Source organism: Sinohyriopsis cumingii, chromosome 13, assembly GCF_028554795.1.
Source record: "Sinohyriopsis cumingii isolate HCF-2022 chromosome 13, ASM2855479v2, whole genome shotgun sequence".
NCBI classification, from domain to species: Eukaryota; Metazoa; Mollusca; class Bivalvia; order Unionida; family Unionidae; genus Sinohyriopsis; species Sinohyriopsis cumingii.
In genome coordinates, this window is record NC_142973.1 from 763,371 (window position 1) to 791,095 (window position 27,725).

The following is a 27,725-nucleotide window of genomic DNA, read 5'->3' on the forward strand; positions in this document are numbered from 1 at the left end:
TCAGTAATGAGAAAATCCGACTATAACAAAAAATTTGCATAAACACTTTACATTATACACATGTTCAAAGGAGTTCATATGCAACATAAATTTATGTCTTGGCTAAGCATCTTTCACAATACCATTTATAAAGTTCAACTTCTTTGCTTCTGTGGGTGATATGCAGGCACTTCCAATGGAACCATGTTTTACAATAATCACAACAAATACTGTTGTCATCATCATTCACAATATCCTCAGGTTCCTTGCAAACTGAATCACACAGCCTGCATATTACATTATTATGCACTATTTTACTGCATTTCTTTCCTTTTCTCATTGTTCGCAAGACTTGAGTTGCCTTTGTATTAAGGTTGTGGACCATGTTTTTTTTTGGATACGTCATTGGTTTTTGGTAAACATGATGGTGTCTTTTTCTCACTGCATACAGTGGCATTACACAGCAGTCTGGGTGCCAGATGTTTTGTGAAGAAATGCACCAACTTTGGCTTCACACCTTCCCAAAACTCTGAATCAAATGGCACTCTGTCCTGGTAGTGACTTTTTGTGGTGTACACATAAAAATCACACCATTTTCGACCACTTTCGTTTTTCTGTCAACTTCTTCCTGAGCTGGTACTAAGGGTAGCTTCTGTTCACTTGCTATAAATACTTGAGCAACTAATTCCTTTTTTGTCCCCACTGTCGATAGCCCTCTTTTCTTCAAAAACACCTTCAAGCTATCGACTTTCCATGTTTCTATAGCGTCAACAGACAAATTCTCAACGTCAAAAGACATCGTTCACTTGTGTTAAATGGCGTGATGAAGGAGGGTGTAATGCTTAGGTCCCTCTGACCTTTGACTCGTGACATCACAACAAATATGGCAGCACGCTGTATATTATCGTGAACTCGCTTATACTGACCTAGTTCCTGACCTTGATTCAGACATCAGTAAGAGTTGTAGTAAACAACTTTTAAAACTTTTTTTTTTATACTTTCTTGGAATAAGATTCATAAAGGGGAATCAAGGCTATGCTTGGAGTATGTGACAAATAATGTTCCATTTTTAAAAACAGCCAACTCTGGAAGCAAATTAGCATCAATTTTACAAAAATGAATGGCATTCACACCACAATGCTTTAAACTCTGGTCAAATTCTGTTCAGCAATTTCTGAAAAGTGAGCTAAATATTTTCGATCTTCAGTATTGCTGGCCATATTTGATCAACACTCATTTGTGCAAATTTCTTAGTCCTTCATGCTGGAATGGTTCAAGTCATTTTTGGTCAAATTCTGAGCAGCAGTTTTTGAAAATAAGTCTTTCAAATTTTTTGTTCCATTTTTAATAACGTGGTGGACTGTAATCATTTGTAAGATGTTTTTAGGCCAGGATATGTTCAGTCAAATTAAGTTCTGTTAAGCATAAGCAGTTTTTGAAAAGAAGCAATTTCATCATTTTCTACTGCTCATCATAGACGTAGTTTCTGATACCAGATGACTGATTTTGTACATGTCTGCAAGACCAGATCTGATTGATTTTGTACATGTCTGCAAGACCAGATCTGATTGATTTTGTACACATTTGCAAGGCCAGATCTGATTGATTTGGTACATATCTGCAAGACCAGATCTGATTGATTTTGTACATATCTGATTGATTTTGTACATATATGCAAGACCATATCTGATTGATTCTGTACATATATGCAAGGCCTTCACTATAAAATGCTTTCATCAAAGTTGGTTAAAATGCTGGTCAAATTCTGTTTAGCAACTTCACAGATGCATTTGAATGATTTTGTGGCTCTGGCGATATTTGATGGCCGAACTCTGAAACACAGCTTATGAATGATGCCAGATGCAAGTTCATGCCATAAGCTCACCTGTGCAAAAAATATTTCATAATATTTTGATCTCCCTCTCTCTCTCACCTCCTTAGGTTTATTTAAACTGTTTTATGCTTTCATTACCTTTTTTGTTTCTAGTTCTGGAAATATTTTCAGTGGATCTGAAAAAGAAGCAATAGAGTCCTGAAATTAATCTTTCTCCATATCTAGATAGCAAAAAAAAAGCACCAGAAGGAACTAAGTATTGATATATGAATGACTCAGTGGTGTGTGTGTCTCTCTCTCTCTCTCTCTCTCTCTCTCTCTATATATATATATATATATATATATATATAGAGACACGCACACATACATATGTGTGTGTGGGATTTGGATTTTAATGTAGCTTTAAAAAAAAAATCAGTCATATTGCTAAGATGTCTGCAGTGTAGCAGTTTACAGTGATGTCTAGTGCTGTGGCATCAAGCCACAGACATAGCATGGTGTCCCAGCCAGTCACATTATCCTGACACTATGATGACCAGTCCTATCACACATATTTGGACACAATTATTTTTATCTGGGATGCAGAAAATCAGTTAGGCAGGAGTCCTCTGCACATGCACGCAATAGCTGGGTGGGAAATTCAAAGGCTTGTCGGTCCTGCTTCATCCACCTGCTGAGTGGGAAAATGTGTTGATCAATTGATCATTTTAGCTGTGCTGATATTTACAATGGCAGATCTCAGTGGCTGAAAGACCCCCAGTTGTAGATGTTGTCATTATAAAACTACATCTAAAGAACATGACCAAATAGCTGGGTAGCGAGTTCAAAGACTTAGACTAGCTGCTGAGTGGTGAGAAAATGTGTTGATATTTACAATGACTAAATTCTGAGGCAGGAAGACCCAGAGATGTACATGTAGTCATTATAAGAGTACATCAAGTGAACAACTTTAGCTTTTGTTCACTTGTTAATTTCCTTGTATAGCTGAATAAGGAGTGCATATGACCTCCAAATCATGTCAAGTCTTAGACAAAATGACATTTGCAAATTTGGATAAGTATTTTGGGGTTAAAGGGCAAACTGACAAATCTTGTAATGAGATTCAGAAGATAGCTAAAGTTGCTAGAATTGATGGTTTAGATGAAACTTTAGCCAAATGTATGATGTCTGTAGCCAAGTGTATGATGTCTGGCTTAGTGTTTGGAATAAGGCCTTACCCTAGATTGAAAAAATGCAGACTCTAATCGACAAACAAGAGCTATATGTCAGTGGTGTAAAGAATCTGGAAAATTAAACTCAATGACAACTACTGGTTGTTCTCACCTGGACATTTAGCCATTTCAGGTATGCCCAATATGCTTATAGGAGGGGACTGCATCTTTTGCTGGTGGGACTCATATTTTTACCAAAGTAGGAGTCCTCGACTCCTAGTTGTAAAATTGTAAAATCAAGTTTATACTCCCTTGCCACTTCAAACTAATATATATTCCAAAAGACTTTGTTATGATGTTCTTTGTTACTATGTTTAACTGGTTATAGCATTTGATTTATACGGTCTGCCTGTAACGTCTTTATCAACTGACACTCTAAAGCTAGATAACAATGGCAATCAAAATCACATGTCATTCACAATCAGTAAGTAACAATGACCCAACAAACACACCATGTAATAAAGGCATGATAATCACATGTCATTCACAATTAGTAAGTAACAATGACCCAACAAACACACCATGTAATAAAGGATGATAATCACATGTCATTCACAATTAGTAAGTAACAATGACCCAACAAACACACCATGTAATAAAGGCATGATAATCACATGTCATTCACAATCAGGAAGTAACAATGACCCAACAAACACACCATGTAATAAAGGCATGATAATCACATGTCATTCACAATCAGTAAATAACAATGACCCAACAAACACACCATGTAATAAAGGCATGATAATCACATGTCATTCACAATCAGTAAATAACAATGACCCAACAAACACACCATGTAATAAAGGCATGATAATCACATGTCATTCACAATCAGTAAATAACAATGACCCAACAAACACACCATGTAATAAAGGCATGATAATCACATGTCATTCACAATCAGTAAATAACAATGACCCAACAAACACACCATGTAATAAAGGCATGATAATCACATGTCATTCACAATCAGTAAGTAACAATGACCCAACAAACACACCATGTAATAAAGGCATGATAATCACATGTCATTCGCAATCAAGTAACAATGACCCAACAAACACACCATGTAATAAAGGCATGATAATCACACCTAATTTATAATCTGTACTTTTGAATTACATGTTGCTGGTTCAATATAATTAATTATTAAAGCATGAAAAGGAAAGATCTTGTTTGTATTTATTTTACTGTATAGTTCAAAAATATCCTTTAAAAACCACTCTAGTGGCCGAAGTGGTTAGAGCATTTACCTCGGATGTGGGAGGTCATGGCTTTGAACCCTGGCAGATACATACTAAAGACTTAAAAAAAATGGTACAAGCAGCTGCCTCACTTGGCACTAAGAATTAATTGGTTAGTGTTAGGAATAGTCTTACAATGTTAAACACATCACCCGATATTTTTGTTCTGGAGGGTGATGGGTCTTACTGCCTAATTAATGGTACTGTGTAGCATGTTTTGTTGTGGACTAACAGTATAACGAAAGTAAAATTTTCAGAAACATCACACACAACTGGCAACAAAAAACGATGCTTTCCTACAAAGTAAAGTTATGTTTTTGTCAGACTTTACTTACCCTGATGTCTTTTCTCTCGTAAATTCAAATTCTCACAAAAGAAACTGACCTGCTTTCAAGTTTCGTTGGCCTACATTTCAGTTGGCTGGAAAGCATTGAAAGCCGGGAATGCCGAAATCGGGTTATCTTAAAAGATTATTCTTTAATGAAACGAATAAAACTATATGATGCCAACTGGAACTGCAAAGCAACGTTTTGTTTCATTCAAGAAACATATCCGCCACATGAACCTACTTAAACATACTTCGGCATACCTCAACTACCGTCGCATTGCAACAAATTCAAATGTATGTCAACGGAACATGAAAATGCGTCCATTTGCTAGTGTCATATTTTCATTCCACCAGGATAAAGACAACACAGTATTAATTATACATAAATTAGTGGAAGAGTGTTGACATATGCTGCCAAATGTGTGAGATATTCCTGAAATTTTGACTACTCGTTCCGATGTTGTTGACATTGGAAGACGCTATACAAGGCCATTATTTGGATAGTAAGACATAGCACTAGAACAAAACCAACATGTGCTATGTCTTACACTGTAGGACTAGTGTTAGGACAGTGTAGAAATGATTATTTTGCTATTAGACTTACATGGCTGACAGACCTGCCAACCCTCACGAGTTCGTCTCAGTAAGGCAGTTGATTTTTTCCCATAAGTTTAACCAGTTTTCAGTAAGATGTAACAAAATATCATAAACTGCTATTGTAAAGATGAAAAACGTAATTAGAAGTTCAGTATTCAGAATGTGCAGTGACGATAAACATTATGTTCAACTAAAAAGTTTGCAAAGTACGAGTAGACTTTATGGTCCAGTTGAACAAATTTTAGTTCCAAACCCTATGCAGCTCAAGGGCTTGCTAGTGTCTCTCAACTTGACATAATTCTTGGAAATTCTTTTTCCATTTTATATGAAGAAGGCAATCATATTTCCCGTCACAAGTCATACCCAAACTGGCATGTAATGTCTAATAAACATAATTGTGTCCCTCCCAGCTTTTATTCACAAGAATCTGAATATTCCTTTTTACTTTTCCTGTGTTGACTATTACCACTTTCAAGAGGCTTCTTTTCCCTGTTTGTCTTAAAAATGCATCACTTGTTGGATGCCCCCCCCCCCACCAATTCTATGATAATAATAATAATAATGAGGACTTTGTATTGCGCCTAATCTTTAGAAGCTCTAAGTGCTTTACATTAGACAACACCTATAAGATAAGAAACATGATATTATTATTACAAAAGCTAACAACATGAAATTAGAAAAACATTAAAAAATGAAAAACATGCTGAGAATATTTCAGGTAGGAAACATTATTAGGTCTTTAAGTTTGTTCTTGCAGTCAAAATAAGTGAGTTTTGAGAGCCCTCTTGAATGTGATCACTGTGTCTTTGTGTCTAAGTTCAGTGAGCAATTCATTCCACGTTGCTGGGCCTTGGTATGCAAAAAAATGCTGTCCATATGACTTTGTTTTCATAGTGGGAATAATGAGTATACGATTATCAGAAGAGGAGCATAAGTATCTTGCTGATGTGTACACATGGGTGAGGTCAGATAGGTATGTTGAACTGGAGTCTGACAGTGAAATGTAGCACAGAGAACAAATTCTGTGTTGATTCTGGATCGAATGGATAGCCAGTGTAGGGTACAGAGCAGCAGGGAGGTGTGCTCTGATCGTGGTACTCTAAGTATGATCCGAGCAGCTGTATTTTGAACTTTTTGAAGTTTCTGGAGTAGATATTGAGATGAACCAGACAAAATTGAGTTACAATAGTCCAGTCTTGAAAGTACTAATGAACACACAAGTGTTTTAGGGGCATCAACTGAAAGATATTTGCGAATTGAGCTGATGCATCTCAGCTCAAGATATGCAGCCTTGCATATGTTCATGACATGTTGGTGCAATGTGAGAGTACTGTCCAGAGTAACACCTAGGTTTCATACTGATTGTGTGAATTTAATGTTGACGTTGCTGATATTTATTGTTTGAGGTAAAGGATGTGAATGAGAAAGTCTTTATGTTGTGATCAGAATGGCCTCAGTTTTATCATTATTCATCTGCAGCTCGTTACAAGTTATCCATGATTTCACATCAGAAATGCACCTCTCTACATCTTGGATGGTAGAGTCTACTTCAGTCGGGTGGCTTGATTTGTATATTTGGGTGTCATCAACATACAATTGGTGAGACAGTGGATGATGATCTATGACACTTGAGAGAGACTGAGTGTACAGAATGAAGAGAACAGGTCCAAGAACAGACCCCTGTGGAACACCACAACATAGATCAACTGGGCTGGAGTCTATTCCATTTGCAGATACAATTTGTGTCCTGTTGACCAAGTAGGACTTGAACCACAGTAAGGCTGTATCATGAATGCCAAATACATGCTGGAGACGGTGAAGTAATATATCATGGTCTATTGTGTCAAATGCTGCAGACAGATCAAGGAGGGTGAGAACTGTAATCTTTCTGCTATCCAACGCAGACAGAATGTCATTAACTACTTTTAGAAGAGTAGTTTCAGTACTGTGGCAAGGGTGATATGCAGATTGTACATTGCTAAAAAGACTATTTGAATTTAGATGAGATACAAGCTGGGATAGAACAACCTTTTCTAAGATTTTTTAAATGAATGGGAGATTAGAAACTGGGCGGTAGTTCTTTAAATCGTTATGGTCTAGTGTTGGTTTCTTCAGCAGAGGCTTTACAATGGCAGTTTTGAAAAATGATGGGAATTCCCCAGATGAGAGAGAGGTATTAATAACATCATTTAGTGAAGGCAATACTGGATCTAAGCACTCAAGCAGCAGTGATGTTGGAATTGGATCAAGTTCACATGACTTTGGTGCACTCTTCATCACGATTGTACGTACGAAATCCATAGAGACAGGTTCAAATGCTGCTAATGGTTGCCGCTCAAATTCTGTATCCCAACTGTATGGTGATGACGAGTCAATTGAAATTGTGGTGTCAAGCTTATCTCTAACGGTTTGTACTTTGTCACGGAAGAAATCTGCAAACATGTCCGGAAGGTTGACTGGAGAGAAGGTAGTTGGAAGTGGTGTTGATTTGTTCCTTGACATTAGCTTGTTAGTAATCTCGAAGAGCTCTTTGCAGCTGGAACTTTCCATGATCTTAGTAGTGTAGTGGGCTGATTTCGCTGCATGGACTATATTTATGATATTCTTCTTAGCAACTTCATAGATTTGCTTATGAATAGTGAGCCTGGTGGAAAGCCAGAGCCCCTCAGCTTTATGGCGGTCTCTTTCAGCAGTGTGAAGCTGGTCCCTAACACTGCTATACCATGGAGAACACTTTTGAATTGATACTCTGCACTTGGTAGCTGGGGCATGTTTGTCAAGTAATGAACACAGACAGTTATCGAGTTGTTCTGCAGTAGGAGGTAGGCAAGTTGTTAGGTTAGCTTGGATGTCGTGCATTAGTTTGGTTCTGTTTATCATATGGAGGTTTCTCTTAGTAGCACATAAAGGTGGAGGGTTAGGGACTGATAGGTCAAGATGGCATATAATGTAGAGGTGGTCTGATGCAAGGTCATGGGATACCAGGGAGGACCGTAAAATGTTATCATCAGGTCTATGAAGAATCCAGTCTAAAATGTGACCATGTTTATGGGTGGGTTGGTTAACTGACTGTTTGAGGTTGAAAACATTAATGGAATCTATAAGTTTTGATGTATTTGAGTTTCCGGGACATTCCGGGAAATCTCCAAGAATAATCAGGTTGCCACCTATCAAATTTCCATAGTCCAGGAGATTCGGAAACTGCTCCAAAAAGAGAGAGTCAGCCAGCTTGTTTTTTCTACCAGGAGGAGAGTGGTATAGGCAGAAAAAATGGACTGACCTTTGATCCAGTGTGAGTGTGGTCTGGACTAGTTCAAACGATGTGTGGTCGAAACTGAATGTTGTGGCATAGTTAAGATGTTTAATCATGGAGTTCTTTGTGATGAGAGCAATTCCACCTCCGCGAGAATTATGGGGGAACGACTTGATGGAGTAACCAGTGGGTGTTAGATCCGCACACTGGGCTCATCGCCTGATGTTTTTAGCCATGTTTCTGTCACGAAAAATATGTCAACATTTTGGTCGCTGATAAAATTAACTATTTCTGTGCGCTTTTCCGGTGGTCCTACTCACTGGGCATTGAATAATGCAATGTGCAGAGGTATTTCTTGGATAGTTGACACAAAGGTTGATGAATTAATTGGGATTTGAATTAGGTTATCTAAATTAACGGTCGAAATTTTTTAAAATGGTTGTGCCGAAATAAGGGAGATAACTGGAATTCTTCTTCCTGTTCTACGCTGGCCAGCTTTGAATCAACGTTTCCTTTTTTTTGCTTCTGTTTACATTTAGGTAATGATGAATGTAGACCCAGTTCGTTTAGTCTAGAGCACAATGTAGTGTGGAGAGCCAAGGAGTGAACATTTAAAGCAATTAATGAGGTTCCATCGTAGCATAAACAGGTCGACTGGCGAGTATCACTGATGGCGGTTTGTTCAAAAACAGTGGAGCAAGACAGCTGAGAAAAAGTCTAATTATTCTCGTTTCCAAAACAAGGAGAAGAAGAAACACATACGCATTTAACAGCCAATACATAATGAACACAATAACGAAGATGAAAACAGGCAACAAGCACAAATATCATGATAACGGCACTAAAAAACGGAACAGCTGCTTCAAGCCGGTTAAGCGATAACGACCATCTTCAACAGTTTGATTGTGCAGACGCTTCGCATAAACAAATAGGTGCAGTTTAAAGCGTCTGCGGTGCTGCTGTAAAGGTATTCTGGTTCCCTGACCAATTTAACTACTTCCAATAAGAAACACGGATCCAAATCACACACAGATGAACAAGTTTTCCGGATTTTTCAGCAATGATCAAATTTTCATTGTTTTTGCCTTTATGCCATAAGTCCGTATTTTAAGGGTGATTTTCGTAAGACTTAGGCAAAATTGTAAGAGGTGGCAAGTCTAGACTGACCTTTGACCTTTAAACTCCAGAATCTAAAGTTTTTTTTATTACCATAAATGCAAATCATCCAAAATTTGGTCAAATTACTTAGGACCTTGGCTGTTGACTCCAAAATCAACAGGACTCTTCCTTAAGTGAAAGCCCTCCACAAACTTTGGTCTATGTACATGGTCTAGCACTAGGTTATTACGCAAAACTACTTTTCTTCTTTCAGTCAGTAATGCTGACTTCAACCCTTTGACCCCCAAATCGTTCAACTTTCCTTACCCAAATGCAATCCATAAAGTTTGATGAGCTATGCAATGCTGATCTAATTTTATTGTGAAGAAACCATATTTCCGTTACCGTTTAAGTCTGAACACAAAAGGCTTACTTCATCTGCAATCCATACTCAAAGGTTTGGTAACTGTAGATGGCTGAGACAATGACTTAATGTGCAAAAAGAAAATTAGTAATGAATGGACTTCACAGCAAGATGTGCTGTAGCTAATGGAACACATTTAAAATATGGAACAATTTGGTGCTTTGAAAATCTGAGCAAGTCACCTAATTGTGCATCAAAGCAATTTAATTCCTTTACATCTTGTACTGTCTGTGCAATCATTCTAATGATCAACCCAGATAAGCATTTTAATTCCTGTACTGTAATCATTCTAATGATCAACCCAGATAAGCATTTTAATTCATTTACAGCTTGTACTGTAATCATTCTAATGATCAACCCAGATTAGCATTTTAATTCATTTACAGCTTGTACTGTAATCATTCTAATGATCAACCCAGATAAGCATTTTAATTCATTTACAGCTTGTACTGTAATCATTCTAATGATCAACCCAGATAAGTATTTTAATTCATTTACAGCTTGTACTGTCTGTGTAATCATTCTAATGATCAGCCCAGATAAGCATTTTAATTCATTTACATCTTGTACTGTCTGTGCAACCATTCTAATGATCAACCCAGATAAGCAATTTAATTCATTTACAGCTTGTACTGTAATCATTCTAATGATCAACCAAGATAAGCAATTTAATTCATTTACAGCTTGTACTGTAATCATTCTAATGATCAACCCAGATAAGCATTTTAATTCATTTACAGCTTGTACTGTAATCATTCTAATGATCAACCCAGATAAGCATTTTAATTCATTTACAGCTTGTACTGTAATCATTCTAATGATCAACCCAGATAAGTATTTTAATTCATTTACAGCTTGTACTGTCTGTGCAATCATTCTAATGATCAACCCAGATAAGCATTTTAATTCATTTACAGCTTGTACTGTAATCATTCTAATGATCAACCCAGATAAGCATTTACAGCTTGTACTGTAATCATTCTAATGATCAACCCAGATAAGTATTTTAATTCATTTACAGCTTGTTCTGTCTGTGCAGTCATTCTAATGATCAACCCAGATAAGCATTTTAATTCATTTACATCTTGTACTGTAATCATTCTAATGATCAACCCAGATAAGCAATTTAATTCATTTACATCTTGTATTGTCTGTGCAATCATTCCAATGATCAACCCAGATAAGCATTTTAATTCATTTACAGCTTGTACTGTAATCGTTCTAATGATCAACCCAGATAAGCATTTTAATTCATTTACAGCTTGTTCTGTCTGTGCAGTCATTCTAATGATCAACCCAGAATGGATGAACAGACGGGTCCAAATCAAGATGCCTCACCCGCAAAGCATACAAAATTGTTTTATGAAAGGAGTGAGCAACAGAGTTTTGACATCTAACTTCTACAACAAACATTATGATTGCATGAATGCAAAAAGCTTCATCACTGATAGAAAATCTCAGTATTTATATATCCGCAGTGTAATCTATGTGATAAAATAATTTTTATTTATGAATTACTTCATATTTTCAAACACCACAAATTGATCTGATCATGTGCTGATCCACTAATTAAGTTGTCCCCATGAAACATTCATCTTCAGTCAGTTTACACAAATGAATGATGTCACTGCAATTTTAAGCAGAACTTATTTGAAACTCAGAAATGTACAATGTATCAATATATGACTGGTAAACAATTACTGATTTAACAATCAACCTTGTTTTTCATTTCCCTTAACAAAGGCTAAAAATATGTAAACTTCACATCACTACCATACCCTTTTCAAACCATGCATACTCAGAAAATAATAAAGAATTGAACTTACCCTTTGCCATTCTCCATCCTTGTTTGAGTTGTAATCACTTCTTGGCCTAGAGAAAATATATATATTTTTTTCAATTAATGAAATGATTACAAGAACAGTAATCATGTAAACGTTATCTTCCTGAATATGAAGTCTTCCTGTTAAATAACAAAACTGCGACAATTCTTTAAAATTTGCTCACTTTTAAAGACAAGTCCATCTCCAACTAAAATAATTTCCATATCTGGTACAATAATCCACTCTACACCTTTTACAATACTGATCATGTGGCTCTCTAGTGCTTATCATATAACACTGGATTACTTCAGTAAAGTATTAATCTGAAAAACCTTTTTATACTCTAAGGATCCATATGGCACCATGCAAAAGTGCTATAATACAATGTGGAGGAACCATACTACCAGCACAATTACATTAAACATGAATTGCACAAAAGGCATTTTCTTGCTTGCTTCCCTAAGACATATCCCAATTACCTAGCAGTCACTGAGACATATCCCAATAACCTAGGATAATCACTGAGACATATCCCAATTGCCTAGCATAGTCACTGAGACATATCCAAATTACCTAGCATAGTCAATGAGACATATCCCAATTACCTAGCATAGTCACTGAGACACATCCCAATACCTAAGCATAGTCACTGAGACATATCCCAATTACGTAGCATAGCCACTGGAGTATGAAATGAATATCATGTGACCTCCTTTTGTTTGTTAAATGCAGTACCATCCACGATGAATATTGTTATGTATATTTAATTTGTATCATCCGTTGTTTTGTATATGACTTTGTCATGTGTGGTTGTCTTTGGATTTTTAATGTAACTGTAACAATGTTTGTCATATAGCTACAATGTTTGCAGTTCTAGTGATGTCTAGCACCAAGGCATCAAGCTGCAGACAAGTAGGTTCATGTCTCACCCAGTCACATTATCCTGACACCAGGCCAACCAGTTCTAACAGTAACTGATTAATTCTGAGTGCCAAGCAAGGCAGCTGCCAGTACCATTTTTATAAGTCTTTGGTATAACTTGGTCTGGGTTAGAACCTCTGACCTCCCACATCCGAGCTGGACATTCTAACCATTTAGGCCACCTGAGTGGTCCTTGACATTGTTCTAAATCAAGTTCATGCTGTACCTGACCAGTGACATTTATTTGGTAAACAACATATTAAATACATAAAATTTCTCTGAGTGTGGATTAAATATTCAGTTCATTATCAATGGAGGTAAAAATGTTTATTTGAATCTGAGTCTAAGACATGGTTTTCCACTTGGAAATTCCTAAACTCGTTGATAATTTTGAATGTTTTAGAGAGAAGACTGGGTTACATCCTGGCTCTATGTTTGTGCTTTACTTTTTTATATAATGTTGTTTACCGGAAAAATTACAAATTTTTGTCTTAACATCTGAAATAGAATCACTCTATTGTTGTGTTCAGTTTTTCACTGGGTGGATTTATTTATTTAGTCAACTTATTATTCACTGCAATTACAAAGTGCTCATCAACAACATTCTTGGACAGAAACATAAATCTGGAATTATAGTTAATTCAGACAAAGACGTGCAAATATATTATTGTGATAATCAAAAGATTGTTAACATATCATCATAATCCAGGCCACTGGCACATTAGAGCAAACAAGCATATCAATGCATTCAACATTGGAACTTATTTGGAATACCACTGAAATTCAACTGGAACTTGTACACTTGGACTTGTGATAAAATTTGCAGGACTATTTGGGATTTAATTCATAATACTGTGCCACGTGTTTAGGCTCGAATAAACACACAAGAAAGAGTGAAAACAACAATCTTTGAAAAATAAAATGTTGTTGTTGTTGTTGTTGTAGGGTTTAACGCCATTTTTCAGCACAAGATAGGCTATACACGGCAGCCAGTATAAATGGTGGAGGAAGAACCCTGGAAAACTCAGGGAAGAACCACCGACCCACGAGAAGCTACTGGCAGGCTTTCCCACATACCCACGCTAGCCGAGCCTTGGACTCGAACCCACGCAGACAGAGGTGAGATGACAGTGATCCGGAATGGTGAGCGCTTTAGACCACTCAGCCACTCGGGGCAAAAAATAATTTATTTCCCTGGAAAAATTCTGTAAAACTGAAAAAACATGAACTTACGATTTCAAGAATCAAATAAAAAAATATTCCCAGAATAATCCACGAATAAAATTTTAGAAGACCTAATAATAAATTGTTCTAACGATTTCATGTTCGAGTCCTGACAAAGAATCCAAGATGGAAGACGATGACATATGCTGTAACCTGTAGTGTTGAAGTCTACAGTTCCTTGTAGAAACAAGAAATATCACTCGTTTTGGAATCTAAATAAATTTTTATAATAGCTGTCTTTGTTCAAGAATCTCATATGAGCACATGTATTTTCCAGAAAAAAAGAATTAATCCTTTTGAATCCAAGCAATTTGAAATAAATCAAAATGACACAACACCTTCCAGTGTAAAGAAAATAGCCCAACTGTATTTACTTCTCTAATACAATGGTTTAAAACTTGAATTTTATGCCCCAGATAAGGGTCATGTAGCCCCTGTATGTCCTTGATAAGACCCAGTCATTTTACTTGGAGAATAAAAGTTGTTTACTTCACTAAAAACTATTTATAAGTCTAGGGTCACGTATTCAATATCGCCTCGATCTCACTCTTATAAGTCCCACAATAAAAATATAAAAAAAGAACTTGCTGATGTGGCTGTTACTAAATTCTGAATCAAAGCTAAGATCCAGGTCAACACCTGGTGTTTACTAAAACGAACAGTCAAGGTCAAAATATTTTCTGGAAAAAGTATCATCTCCCGTTAATAAATTATACATTACAATAGCATGTAATGAAAAATAATAAAAATGTTTTAAAACGATAAACAAACAATTAAATTGAAATAAATATAATTTGGATAAATTATCATCTTTTGGTCAGATAACGGACTTATTGTTGTCAAACTATCACACCAGAGATCAGGGAAATTTTTCCCCAGTACTTACCAAGTGACAAATGTGCTGTAATATTTAAAATTGTCAGAATAGTCCAGTTCTCTGCTATAAAAGAAGTAGTGTATGTGTGTGTGTGTGTGTGATTTGGAGTTTTAACATAGCTTTAACAATTTTTCAGTCACATCACTACAATGTCTGCAGTGTGACAGTTTTATAGTGATGTCTAGCACTGGGGCATCAAGCCAAATACATGTAGCATGATGTCCCACCCAGTCACATTATCCTGACACCAGGCCAACCAGTCCTAAGACTAACCTCTATAGGCTGAGCGCCAAGAAAGGCAGCTGTTAGTAAAAATTTTGTTAAGTCTTTGGTATGACTCGGTCGGGGATCAAACCCACGACCCCCCCGCAGTGGTATAGGCGTAGTAGTATGGTGGACAAATGTACTGTGTTGAGTGGTACTTGCTAATAAAAATTACTAATACTGAACACAAGTTTCATACATGAAAATATTATGTAATGAAGATGGCTACAGTATGTACTTGCTTACAAATCAAATTGCAAAATATAAAGATCCTGATATGCCATATCATAATGCACCAGCAGATAAGGGTGTATGCTATACCTTCAACTGATTACACCTAATAAACTGCACAGATCCAGATCTGCCGATGCATTATGATAGCCATGCGCTAATAGATGGGATTGTTATTTTTGGAGCAAACTGATGTTTTACATTTCTCATCTCATGCTGAATAAAGTCAAAGACTTATGCAGTATTTGTAAGAAACAGACAAACAGTGAAACTGACACAGCCATTACTTAATTTTTTTACAAGTATTTTTTACTGAATACACCTTTCTCTCGATAACTCGCACACAACGGGGTCCACAAACATAGACTAAACTATAAGCAAGGCACGAGTTACCTCCAAAAATTAAAACAAAATCGCGTTAGCATCGAGAAAACCGTGGTGGGGGAAGTGGCATTAGGGAACTGGGCTGTTTAATAACTGAATCCTCATTTTGCAATCAAGTTAATAGTAATTTTTAATAATGTGCAAAGAGCTCTTCGAGATTACTAAAAACTAATGTCAACCACCTTCTCTTTAGTAGACCTTCCGGACCCGTTTACAAATTTCTTCCGTGACAAAGAACAAACCATTAGAGATAAGCTTGACAACACAATTTCAATTGACTCGTCATCACCATACAGTTGGGATACAGAATTTCAGTGGCAACCATTAGCAGCATTTGAACCTGACTCTATGGATTTAGTATGTACAATCGTGTTGAAGAGTGCACCAAAGTTGTTGTTGTTGTTGAGTGGTTTAACACAATTTTTCAGCACACGATAGGCTATGCATGGTGGCCAGTATCAGTGGTGGAGGAAGAACCCGGGAAAACCCCGAGAAGAACCACTGACCCACAAGAAGCTACTGGCAAGCTTTCTCACATACCCACATTGGACGAATCCTAGACTCGAACCCACACAGACAGGTGAGATGGCAGTGATCCGTAATGGAAAGCACTTTAGACCACTCGGGGCCCAGTGCACCAAAGTCATGTGAACCTGATCCAATTCCAACATCACTGCTGCATGAGTGCTTAGATCCAGTATTGCATTCACTAACTGATGTTATTAATACCTCTCTCTCATCCGGGGAATTCCAATCATTTTTCAAAACTGCCATTGTAAAGCCTCTGCTGAAGAAACCAACACTTGACCATAATGATTTAAAGAACTACCGCACAGTTTCTAATCTCCCATTCATATAAAAAATCTCAGAAAAGGTTGTTCTATCCCAGCCTGTATCTCATCTGAATTCACACAGTCTTTTTAGCAATGCACAATCTGCAAATCGCCCTTGCCACAGTACTGAAACTACTCTTCTAAATGTAGTTAATGACATTCTGCTTTGGATAGAGGAAATATTACAGTCCTCACCCTCCTTGATTTGTCTGCAGCATTTGACACAACAGAACATGGTATATTACCTGACCATCTCCAGCATGTATTTGGCATTCATGATACAGCCTTACTGTGGTTCAAGTCCAACTTGGTCAAAAGAACACAAACTGTGTCTGAAAATGGAATACACTGTTCTCTTCATTCTATACACTCAGCCACTCTCAAATGTCATAGACCATCATCCAGTGTCTCACCAACTGTACGCTGACAACACCCAAATATACAAATCTAGCCACCCAACTGAAGTTGATGCTATCATCCAAGGTGTGGAGAGGTGTATTTCTGATGTGAAATCATGGATGACATGTAACACGCTGCAGATGAATGATGATAGAACTGAGGTCATTCTGATCACAACACAACGACTTTCTCATTCACATCCTTTACCTCAAACAATAAATATCAGCAACGCCAACATTAAATTCACACAATCAGTATGAAACCTAGGTGTTACTCTGGACAGTACTCTCACATTGCACCAACATGTCATGAACATATGCAAGGCTGCATATCTTCAGCTGAGTGTTCATTAGTACTTTCAAGACTGGACTATTGCAACTCAATTCTGTCTGGTTCATCTCAATATCTACTTCAGAAACTTCAAAACACAGCTGTTTGGATCATACTTAGAGTACCATGATCAGAGAACACCTCCCCGCTGCCCCATACCCGACACTGGCTATCCATTCAATCCAGAATCAAACACAAAATTTGTTCTCTGTGCTATGTTTCACTGACGGACTCCAGTCCAACATACCTATCTGACCTCCCCAATGTGTACACACCAGCAAGACACCTACGCTCCTCTTCTGACAATCATATACTCATTATTCCCACTACGAAAAAGAAGTCATATGAACAACATTCTTTTGCATACCAGGGCCCAGCAACGTGGAATGAATTGCCCACTAAACTTAGACACAAAGACAGTGATTTCATTCAAGAGTGCTCTTCAAACTCACCTATTTCGACTGCAAGAACAAACTTAATGATCTAATAATGTTTCCTACCTTAAATATTTTCAGCATGTTTTACGATTTCTAATTTCATGGTGTTTGTTTTTTGTAATATCATTATATTTTTTTATGTTTTAGGTGTTGTCTAATGTTGTAAAGCGCTTAGAGCTTCTAAAGATTAGGTGCTACACAAAGTCCTCATCATTATTATTATTATTAACAAAAAAAAGCCGAGAAGGAAGCCCGTCTTTTCTGAAGGCAAGAAATCCATTATGCTGCTGAAAAAGGGAGCCTTTCAAAAACTGTGTCATGTTTAGAAATGCTCATTTTGTCATGAAGCATGGATGCCCATATACTATGAGAAATTATGGGAGATGAACAAGGCAAAAGGTTTGGAAATAATCAGTACCTCATGACAAATATTGTTAGAAATTGATCAGGGTTGTTGCCGATATCTGTATGTCAGATTAAGACCATATCACTTCCTCCAGTCAGTGTTTTGCCAGTTATTAGTGTTGGCTCTGATGATTTGTCTTCCAAAGAGGCAGAAATTGTATGTTTGTTCATCTTTTGAGTGCAAGGTAAATGTTATTAACTTCCATTTTATAGTACTGAATTTAAACTATTAAACCAGAAATTTAAACTTAAACCAGAAATTTAAAATTAGATCTATTCCATTGATAATATTTTAATCTCTTAAACTACCAATTTAACTTTATTCCATTTTAGTTTATTTTTGTTAATTCAATAATTTATTATTTCTACAGGGTTTAGACTCTATTGGTATAAAATATGTACTTAAGGCAGACAGTAACACCATCAGTCATGTTAAAGTAGTCTTATGTCAGTGAGATATTGGGATGAATCGATGAAAAAGATTGTTGTAACTAGAACAGATGGTGTGTCAGTTGATGCTGCTGATGATGTTGATGAATACGATAGTGATGATAAATACCACGCACAAAATTTGCTGGCACTAAAGCATTAACAAAACAAAACATATAAACTGTTGATGAATTTAATGTAAACTAATCAAATAACCTTGTACATGTTTTATTTTATAGTATAGATTACACATTTTATTCAGTAAGTATAACTGTAAAAGAGAAGGACTTTCTATTAGTCAGAAGGACCACCAGTTTTCAAAAACAGGAAGTCCTGATGGCTTCCTACCTGAAAAAATTAGCATCGAACCCAGCAAGCTACTATGAAATTATTCCACATACATGATCATGTGATCAATTTATAACTGCAATGCTACAAAGATTGATTAATGTTAACTGTATCCAAACCTATAAACTATTTGTGGAAAGCAAGCCTCTATGACTAATGAATGGGGAATAGTCCTATTACTATTCTCCATAATTCACTGGTTTCCTAGAATATTTTTATTGTTTCATTAAAGAAACATACTTTAAACATGCCAACTAAAACATTGGCATTTCTTGGCTCCTATTGCATTTCATCCTACTAAATGTATGTCATATGAACTTGAAAATGCATCCATTTGCTTTTGTCAGAATTCGGCTTGGTTTGATGTTTTACAGCACAGCAAAACAAGTAGGTTGTTGTAGGGTTTAACGCCATTTTTCAGCACAAGATAAGCTATATATGGCAGCCAGTATCAATGGTGGAGGAAGAACCTGGGAAAACCCTGGAAAGAACAACCGACACACAAGAAGCTACTGGTTAGCTTTCTCACATACCCACATTGGCCAAACCTGAGACTTGAACCCATGCAGACAGAGGTGAGATGGCAATAATCTGTAACGGTGAGTGCCTTAGACCACTCGGCCACTTGGGGCCCCAAACAAGTGGGTTATTTAGTGCTGAGGTAATTGGAATCAAGTGCCTTGCTCATTGACACACCATGGTAGCTGAACTGGGCTGGCCGATGGAAGGATTCAAACCTGCACCCTTTCAGTCAGAGTCCTTCAAGTTAATCACTCATCCACTGCATCTCCATCAGAATTTGAATCTCTTAGGAAAAAGACATCAGAGTAAGTAGTCTTAAAGTAACTAGACTTTAATTTGAAGAAAAGTATCAAAATGTGCTGACAAATGTGAGATATTCCTGAGAATGTGGCCTCTCATTCTCTTGTCAAACAGGGAACATACTACACAATACCGATCATTTAGGCAGTAAGACATTGACCCAAACAGCAAAAATATCAATACTGATGTCTTATATTGCAGGCCTGAAAGCGAGAGAGACAGACAGATGTGTATACTAAATCATTATACTGTAATTTATCTACTTATAAAAGTATCTGGGTGACTTTGTTCAAACCAAGTGATATCTGATGGGATGGCTAAGAGGTCCATAGAAAGACTGGAAAACACCAGAAATCACCAGAAAACAACTCAAAAGCACAGGAAAAATGAATCAAAAGCACTGGATAATGCCCCAAAGCACCAAACATGAGGAAAAAAACACTAAAATAAATAGTTATTTTATGACCTGATTTTATGCACGATTTTGTAAATATTTCTTGTTTCAATGACTAACAATTGTTTTTAACTTGATTTACATAACATGTTAATATCTGTAGAGAAATATGTCCAAAAAATGCTGCCTATTTAAAAAATATAGCTTTAATTACAGTTATTGTTTTAAAAATATAGAGCATATTTTTAAAAATTTAAGGAAAACAATACAGTAAAACCTGTTATGAGAGACCGCCCCTTCTGCCAACCAAAAGTGGTCTCTCAACACAGGTGGTCTCTCATAAGAGGTGTGTGAAAATGGACTGGTTTTCAGGGTCAATAGTTAGCATTGTTGAAAAATAAATAATACCCATACTCACTGTACATGTATCATATCTTTTATTCATAAATCTTGTTAAATACTGCATGCATTCCTCTCAAAATATCTTTATATAATAAAGATATACATCTATCAAACAGCGAGAATAAAATATATATTTTAACATCACATTAATAGGTACAAAAAATGAACAGTTAGATATAACGTATATATCTTATTCTATACACTTATTCACTTGCTTTTTTAAGAAATCCATTATACTTCTTTGTTGACAAGTTTTACTCAGCTGTTTGGTCTGAACATGTATCTCAATTATTGCCTTTTCCTGAATCAACTTTCCACTTACTGGTATGTTTTTACTCCTTGCAACACAAAACCACTCCCATACTCGCTCGTTCAGATCTCCGTAAACTGTCCGTCATGCTGTGGCATATTTCCTCTGTGCTTGTGCACCTTTTTGCATTCGTTTCTAATGCACTCCTGGTCTTTGATTACATTTTGAACTTGCGTTTTACCAACGCTTAAGCTGACTGCTATTTTGCGAGCGGTCTCCCCTTTTTCATTTCTTTCAATGACATTAATCCTTTCTTCCAGTGTTAAAATTTTTCTTTTTTCAGCGGAGGTTTTTGCCATTGTTATTAGTGTTGACGTTATAAAGACTCGGTTTTGATCAGGTTTTGGGGAAATGTGGAATAAATATATATTATGTACCAATGAATGAAACCAAAAGACATAATTAACTCATCAAGAAACAATACATTTATTCTGAGACGAAGTTTAAATCAACAGCGTTATAGCTCAATAAACAAAGGTTGCGACCATCTGCACCCAGGTAAACAGATGGTGGCTTGGTGAAACACTAACAAAAGAAATAAAAAATAATTTTACAAAAATCCGGAAATGATTCTCACTTACTAGTATTAAAGACAATGAGCTCATTCACCCTCTAGGCATTATGGATTAACTGGAAAGACAAACGATGTACTCAAACCTACACTGAAGCCCTTTCAAACAATTTCTCACTGGGACATAAGGACTACCGGCATTTTGTGAGTTTTCATAAAGATAAAGAAAAAATACAAACCTCTAAATTGACTGCGTATATTCATAATTATTCCCTTTGATGTTACTCTTTCTGGCTATTCACATGACTTCGGCACTACAATGGCGGTTAGTGACATGTACTTTAGTCTGGTTTACTACAGTTTACAAATGATACCGTACGCTGGAGTTGTAAATTTCACAAAACTGGTACTGTAGCAAGACAAATTCTTTTTAAATACTTTATTAGAGCAATCTTTACTATTTATGCTGTCTTTGTTACAAAGGATTAAATGATGGTTAGAGGTGTTTATCTCGATATATGGTTGTTCAACTATAGTGTTATTTAATGTGCACTTTGTTTGCATACTACATTTATCCCGAGCTCTAGTGTATACAAAGAATTAAGTTAAGGTCAGTGGTGTCAATCTGTTTGTTTTTTTGGCGATGCGTTCGTTCATAGCAGTGTCAAAATGCATATTTTGCCAAGAAATCGCAGTCACTGGTCGCGTTCAGCAGGTGGTCGTTCATAACAGAGCGTTTATATAGTAAAATCGATCCGTACATTACGATTGTGGTCGGAAATAACAGGTGGTCACTCAAAGCAGAGGTCGCTCATGACAGGTTTTACTGTAACACAAAACACTTAGTATAGCAACAAATATTTTGTAATAAGTATTAGTTATCCAGAAACATGTCACCTTACAATATCTCCTTTACTCCTTTGAATACCTAGTGCAACATTGTAGTGGTGCAATTCTCCCAACTGTGACTGGTAAGAAATATAAGCAACCAGAAAGATACATAAACAAAATTCATTTGTGATGATTGATACAGGTGTTGTTTCCCTCAGATTACAGACGCCCTTATGAGTAAACAAAAATCAGCATGTACAAATGCTGCAAAGTCAGAGATGAAACTCTTAGAAATGTATAAGATCAGCTTGCCACTCCATGGTGACGTCAAATTCTCATGAAACCAAGTAGATCATGTGTCATTAGATATTTTTTACATTTTTTTTGTCCCGCAATGTGTAAAGTAAATAAACCCATGAAAACCAATGGTGATGGAGATTGTATATATTGGACAGTATCACAAGCTTTGACCAAGTCATGATACCATGATTATCTGCAATTACTTAGCGCTTTAGAGCTGATATTAAATTAAAAGACATATAATATAACAAGGAACAAATGCAATGATTGTATTGGAGATACTAGAATTGTGACAAGTGACTACGAAAAACATGTGCTCAATGCAGTGTGCAATTCTTTCTTGGTGATGGCACATATATATGCTTTTAGAGCATCATTGCAGACAACAATCAGAACATACTATCCACCACAAACGAATCCTGAATACACGTCCAAACCGCTCACATGCAGAATTGCTGGTCGAGGAGTCACAGACCAGAGTTACCCTGACATGGACACAAACAATCAAACCGGATAGCAGCAATGAATTCAGCCCAAATCATTTCGTGCCGCTGATACAAGAGCAGGACTTTGTATTAATTCAGGATGACTCTGTTAAAACTGGAAACAAAACTGTGACCCGATTAGATAGGTCTACTATTGCAACAGCTACTATCTCTGGGTGCATCGATAACTACAATGCCAGTTTCAACTGTAGTCCTTCAGAGATGGGCTCCACATTCTCAGGTATAACCAAGGATGAGAGTGTTGAAGCCACCGGACAGTCTTAACTTTTTCCAGAGACCATTTTTGATTCTAGTTTGGATGAACACGAGGTTAAGAAGCACAAAACATCAGATCCTTGTGTAGATGGTGTACATAACTAGTCTTTTGATCTTGATAAGACTTTGAATGGTAACTTAGAGAATGTTTTATGGACACTGATATTGTTGTTTCTATATTGTTAAACAAAAAGAATGGTCTCAACAAGGTGCTATGATGATGCGGCCTGAAAGAAAATTTATATTTTATATTAAACACTAAAGCTTCGACAAATGCTCACAACTAAAAATAAGTTTCAATACAGGATGTCATTTTCTTTTAACGAATGAGAGGACAGTATTCCATTCAGTGGGATCTCGCTTATTAAGCGGAACGATCATGGCCATGTCGAGCAGTAGCGTGGGAAATGATTTGGAATTCCTTAGAGGTATGATATTAATTCAGACTTTTTTTAGTGATAAACAGTTGAATGCCTGAAAGAAATATCGGTACCAAATTTCTTAAGCTACGCAAATGCTTCATGCGGTTTACTTTAACATAAAATCGATTCCACTTTTGTAAAGTCCAATTACTGAATGTAAAACACAAAACTGCTCGGATATTTGAATTTTGATTCATCGTTGTATCTAACATATTTCGATTTACCGGTACGTGATTCGCAAACAAATGGAAATTGTGTCAACAAAGAATACATCTCCATTTTTCGCGCGCTTCCTTTGTTAACATTTAATGCCCCAAATCATGGTATTTAAATTAGTAACTGAAAAAGAAACCTAAATATATGTTTTTATGTTCTTGTACTATGTCGAAATGGGTTGCACAAATCATTTACTCTCAGTTTCCCGGGAATTTTGTCCGTTTTTGTAGACGAAAGTGGTCTCTTTTTCCGTCGTATGCGACTGACGTCATCACTTTTAGTGGATATTTTAGTTTTTATCCAAGCAAGAGGCAGTAGCGGAATCTGTGACATACGGGAAAATTTTTGTACATAATTGTGACAGGAAAGTAAACTGAAAACAGTATTCTGTATTCTGTACTAGAAGGTCGTAAAATTCTATGTGCTGTACTTTAAGACGGTATATTAAAAAGATCTGACGCTGCTTAAATGTGATTGATTTTTGACACAACAAGTTATAAATTTAAACATAACCACTAAGGAATTTAATTACATTGTGTTATTTCGCATTTCGTTCTAAAAGGAATTAAATGTGTACTGAAATTGATGCATGTAAATCAAAAGAAACACAAAAAATTCCGATTATAAGAGACTTGCTTCATTTGTATGCCATAAAATAGTTATTTCTACCAAAACGAACGTCAAAGCTTTGTCGCCACTTACACCCCGAATTCTCAAAAATTAAAAACAATCAGGTAAATGGTGACATCAATGCAGGGAAAATTTCCCGAAACAGGAAATGTGTAGGTGGAAAATCAGTATAAACTGTTAATGCATATGTAAAAAAAAAAATTTAAAAAAATATAAAAAAATTATGCTTCAGCAGATGGCCTCTTTCGATCTTGCATCACTTTCTCTAAGTGATGTGTTCGAACAACTATAATACACAAATATTCGGTTAATTTAATAATCCTGTAAAAAAAAAATTGACCATATTATTTCTATTCTGGCCTGTATAGCAGAACTCTTCAGTGAATTCGTCATTAATATCGCTTAAAGGCTCGGCCGTTACCACAAACATTACGAAGAACACCAAAAATCATGCAGGTTTTCCAAGATAATTTTTATGTTCGCAAAAATCGTTTTGATCATGTCGTTGAAGACAATACGAGCAGTATAGCGTGACGATGTGGGGTGATATGGAAATTATTAGTAGTTCCTGCTGAACCTATGGAAATATTCAAACGGCATAAATAGCATTTAACACTGAGTTTATAACGCATACAAATATCACGTCGAGAGCACATTAAAACATTGTGTACACTGTCAGAAGCTGAAAGTGCAATGTATGAAGTACAAAATATGTTATATATATATATATATATATATATATATATATATATATATATATATATATATATATATATATATAAAGTTAACGGCTCCTTTTTTACAGCTTACCATTGAAATAAAGGAAGGTAATATGACCAAGGGGAGGTAAAATTTTATTATTATAGCTGCACATCTGAAGCAAGGCCAAATTGCACACTCTTTAACCAAATTACACCCAACAATCATACACCAAATAAAGGGAATTAAAAGCTCCAATACCTAAAGATACGCATGGTCTTTTTTCAAATAGCCAGAATAGCCAGTAAGACAATCATGGGGAATTCTTTTTATTTAAAAATCTAACCCTAAATAATAAAAAAACGAAACTGTAAAGCGCAATCTTATAGGTTTACTATACGTGTGTCTCTATGGGGACAAATCTGTTTGGCGAAAAGGGAAACATAATGTTAGAAACGTACATAGATTTAATATTACGAGTCTCAATGGCGACAATGGAAAACTCAATGTTAAAAACGTCTATACGTTGAATATACACCTTGACTGATCAGCGTCTATTCATGTAATCTCCATTACCAGCACACTTACTGTCCAGCACCCCATCTTCTATTTAGTATCTAAAACGCCGTTTTGGAGTGACTAATACACACTCATGAACTGTCAGTTTTACACCAGCAGCTAATATTCAACACCATAAATCTGCTATCCCACACGTTGTTAGGAGTGACCAATACCCACCTATGTAATAACCACACAAAGCAGGACATAAAATGGATGGGTATAAAATAGAATTTAAATAGCTTTTAAAGAAATTAACTTACTTAACCCATTATAACTGTCCTACTTTCCTCTTATAAACAAAATAAAACCCGATAAACTTCTTAGCTTCATCCGTTAAACAAAACTAATACGTCCTACCACCATTATAATCGTTAAAACCCTAACAGTTAAGTGTGAGGAGAAAATAAGAGTAGAAATATGCACACTATACGCGAAAACATACTTATACACTATAACACATGGAGTGAGCGAAGAAACATTAGTAAGAGTGCTGACACATTGGCAAATATAAAATTAAGTACCATCATATAGTGAGTGAACGGATAGAGAAGAGAATGGGAGTGCTTATACAAATATGCAGCATTGCCCTATATAGATATTAAACAGGGTGGAGAGACGAACAAACACACACTTTGCGACAGGCATTCATTCACTTTTACAATCCAATAAGTGTGTTAGGAGTAATATTTGTCACAGTAATTGACATTACGCCGTGGGTTTATGCTACGAAGAGGATTATAGCCCTCTATGGAAATTGTAATGTTAAAACTGTCTATATGTCTTAACAGGAGAAGATCACTTTGGCATTCTACGGGAAATGTCGTTTTAACTTGTGGAGTATTATTGGTCGATTCCATGGTGAAATATTGTTTGGCGCCTTCCTTTTTCATGTATATTATACACACACGCACACCCACACATACCTTACTATCCAGCACCTTCTTGTTGCTGTCTCACGCCCTCTACATGCTGTCGAACAAAAGAGTACCAGTGTTTATACACATGCTTATACATACATATATGCAAACATATTATTACGTACAATCAAGGGTATGAGTATTTATAGACACACTATAATATCGCAAATATGATGTAGTGTCACACATAAGAGAGTGTGAAGATGTTATGTTTTAGTTGTAAAAAAGACATTGATATAAACAAACAGAGACAAACAATTATACATCGGCAATATTTTTGAGTAGTATCTAAAGATAAATAAAACTTAAATTCCGCCATGATACCATTTACCCGTGTGGAAATGTGCTTGAGTATTTTATCCAAATTATAAGAGAAACAAAATTAAGACGAAGTCTTCTTTTTTGGTATACCCTCGTGAAATCAGAATCACAATGAAATATGCTAACACATCATTAAAGTACATCTTCTATTTTTCTTTCACTGTCTCCCTTCCCAATAAAAAGCAAACAAACAAACTTCTTTTGGGCATGGGTTTTTCCTCTTCTTTTGTTTCTTCTACATGTCTAGCTTTCTTGAATTTATTTACTGGTATGGGTTCTTCATGTGGTTTTACTTCTGAATAACTCTTCTTCTTCTCCGCCTTGTTCTCTCTTTTTTTTCCCTAGTGACGCTTGGAAGACCAATGCACTTTTCTTAACATTGATAATATGTACTTTATCTTTTATCTTTCTTGTCTGCTGTCTCAGAGGTTCCTTTTCTTTAACGTTATGGACATTCTGTGACTCACTTCTAAATCGTCAAATTAGCTTGTCCTTTCGATGCTGAGAATGATATTATAGAGTAACAAAAAAAAAATGGGAGAAAGAAAACGGCAACTAGCAGCAGGATGGGTGAACAGACCATTTTTATAGCAAGTCCTTTTTGAAAATAAAGCTTCCTACGAAAATGAAAAATACAAAGTCAATAACGTCAAACCGAAGCCTCTAACAAACCGAGATTTTCTCTAATTGGGTTAGCTCATTTTGTTACTTTATTTTTGACGCTTGTGTTTTCAAATTTGTATGCGTGTTCG

General features: G+C 36.1%; 1 protein-coding gene across 2 annotated transcripts in view; it reads right to left on the minus strand.

Annotated features, from left to right (window-relative positions):
- LOC149784833 (uncharacterized) overlaps positions 1–24,125 on the minus strand; it is a 95,237-nt gene extending 71,112 nt beyond the window's left edge. The window contains exons 1-3 of one of the 2 annotated variants that reach the window (XM_089978392.1): positions 24,041–24,125; positions 11,798–11,843; positions 1,952–1,989 (exon numbers count right to left, since the gene is read on the minus strand). In XM_089978392.1, the coding sequence (XP_089834518.1) occupies positions 1,952–1,989; positions 11,798–11,814 (55 nt within the window). In that variant the 5' untranslated portion in view covers positions 11,815–11,843; positions 24,041–24,125. Of the gene's footprint in view, positions 1–1,951; positions 1,990–11,797; positions 11,844–24,040 lie in introns of those variants that run through there. The other variant, XM_089978391.1, reaches the window with a different exon arrangement.
- Positions 24,126–27,725: the final 3,600 nt, after the last annotated feature.